At 37.3% G+C, this 1,838-nt stretch overlaps 1 protein-coding gene across 1 annotated transcript in view; it reads left to right on the top strand.

Moving 5' to 3' along the window:
* Positions 1-1,468, top strand: part of LOC101314493 (triacylglycerol lipase 2-like) — a 2,764-nt gene extending 1,296 nt beyond the window's left edge. Inside the window, exons 5-8 of the mRNA XM_004305923.1 lie at positions 371-514; positions 606-621; positions 953-1,051; positions 1,149-1,468. Coding sequence (XP_004305971.1) covers positions 371-514; positions 606-621; positions 953-1,051; positions 1,149-1,468 — 579 coding nt within the window. The remainder of the gene's footprint in view (positions 1-370; positions 515-605; positions 622-952; positions 1,052-1,148) is intronic.
* Positions 1,469-1,838: the final 370 nt, after the last annotated feature.

The following is a 1,838-nucleotide window of genomic DNA, read 5'->3' as shown; positions in this document are numbered from 1 at the left end:
TCTCTGCAAAAATTTCAGCCAATTTGGTAATCGTTAAGGCCCTCAAACTCGAAAAACAAATGGACGGACTGAATTCTGTCAAACATGAACCGTTCATGTTTACAACAGAAAGACGCAATTTTGAGAGACTTAACGATTACCAAATTGGCTGAAATTTTGCAGAGATGATCTACACAATATTATCTAGATATTAGACGGTGGAGATGAGGAAATTTGATCAAAAAGTGGTGTAAAAATGAAAATCCGCACCAAAATCATTGGTGCGGACGTTTGTAGCTGAGAAAAATCCTATATATATGTATACTATTTTTTTTTTTTTAACTTTAAGATGTATAAGGGATCACTGAGGTATGAAGTATTTGAGTTACAGGGAACATTGTCAGTATTAGCTGCCTTGTCACAACAAAAGCTGAGTAACACACTAAGATCAGCTGCTTTGCTTAGCCCAGTTGCTTATCTAAATCAGATCACCACATTGTTGATACAAAGTTTCGCTCGAACATATGCTGCTAATGTAACACTACTCTTTGACTCAACTCACTAACTTTATAATTATTTACAAATTATATGGATTCTTAAATTATATCATTGATTTCATTCAACAGGGGCTCTATGCCACTGGTCTCCGGGACTTCCCTCCCGTAGGGTGAGCATGATATATAGCAAAGTTAACCAATTTTGCTTCAGAGAAGAATGACATTTGCATGAAATATAATTCAGTTCTGTGAAATTCTCATCATCTCTCTGCAAATCCCAACAGGCAAGCTCTAGGAACGGTGTTGCAATTTCTCTGCTCAATGCCTGGTGTGGACTGCTCTGATATTTTGGTCGCTATAACCATAATCCTAAATAATGTAAAGCTTTTTCTCCTCAAAGCTAGTCAAACTTGTACATTTCCTCTTTTGTTGATCAACCTGCATTTTATGTTTTTTGTTTTCCATTGTAAGTACAGGTCCTAACTGCTGCCTTACTCCTACAAGCTCAAATCTTGTGTTTCAGCAGCATATACTACAGCCCACTTCCACAAAAAATATGGTGCATTTGTCTCAAAGTAAGTCTTTCATGCATGTCTCAGATTCTGACGGACATACTACAATGAATTGCTACAAAATTTCACTTACTGATTTGTGTTCATGGATTTTGGACAGTGATCAGGAGAGGAACAATAACGATGTTCGATTACATTTTCCCGGTCATTAACCTGCAACGCTACAATCAGCTTACTCCTCCGGTGTACAACATGGCAAGCATTCCGAAAGATGTTCCTCTTTTCTTCGGCTATGGAGGGAGAGATGCACTTTCGGATGTCAACGATGTGAAGGCTTTGCTTAATGACCTGAAAGATCATGACAAGGACAAACTTGTGGAACAATACATCGAGGAGTATGCTCATATGGATTTCATTATGGCTGGGAATGCCAATCAAAAAGTCTATGATCCTCTACTCACTTTCTTCGGGCAAAATTGAGAGTCTTTACTCCCCAATTTATAGTCTTTCCCCAACTGATCAAATTACAGAGCGAATGAGGTAGAGAGATGAGGGAATATATTGGGTTCTTGTTTCATCAGTACAAATTGTAATTAATATATACCTACAAAATAAAGGACAAAGATCGATGTGAATAACTGAGAAATCACTGTCGTATAGTAGGTTTGAACAAGCTTTTCAAATGCTAATAGGTAGCCTTGGAAGGTTAACCATGAAGAACAAAGAAGAAACTACTGAACAGAACATATCATATATGCATCTTGACGAGCAACATGATTAAAACTGTGAGAAATTGCATTTTTGGTATATTACCCACATGTACAGTAACACACGAAACTGTATGAAGATG

The sequence above is a fragment of the Fragaria vesca genome, linkage group LG6, assembly GCF_000184155.1.
Source record: "Fragaria vesca subsp. vesca linkage group LG6, FraVesHawaii_1.0, whole genome shotgun sequence".
Classification (NCBI taxonomy): domain Eukaryota; kingdom Viridiplantae; phylum Streptophyta; class Magnoliopsida; order Rosales; family Rosaceae; genus Fragaria; species Fragaria vesca.
Note: the sequence above shows the minus strand (reverse complement) of the source record. Positions and strands in the feature narration are given on the sequence as shown.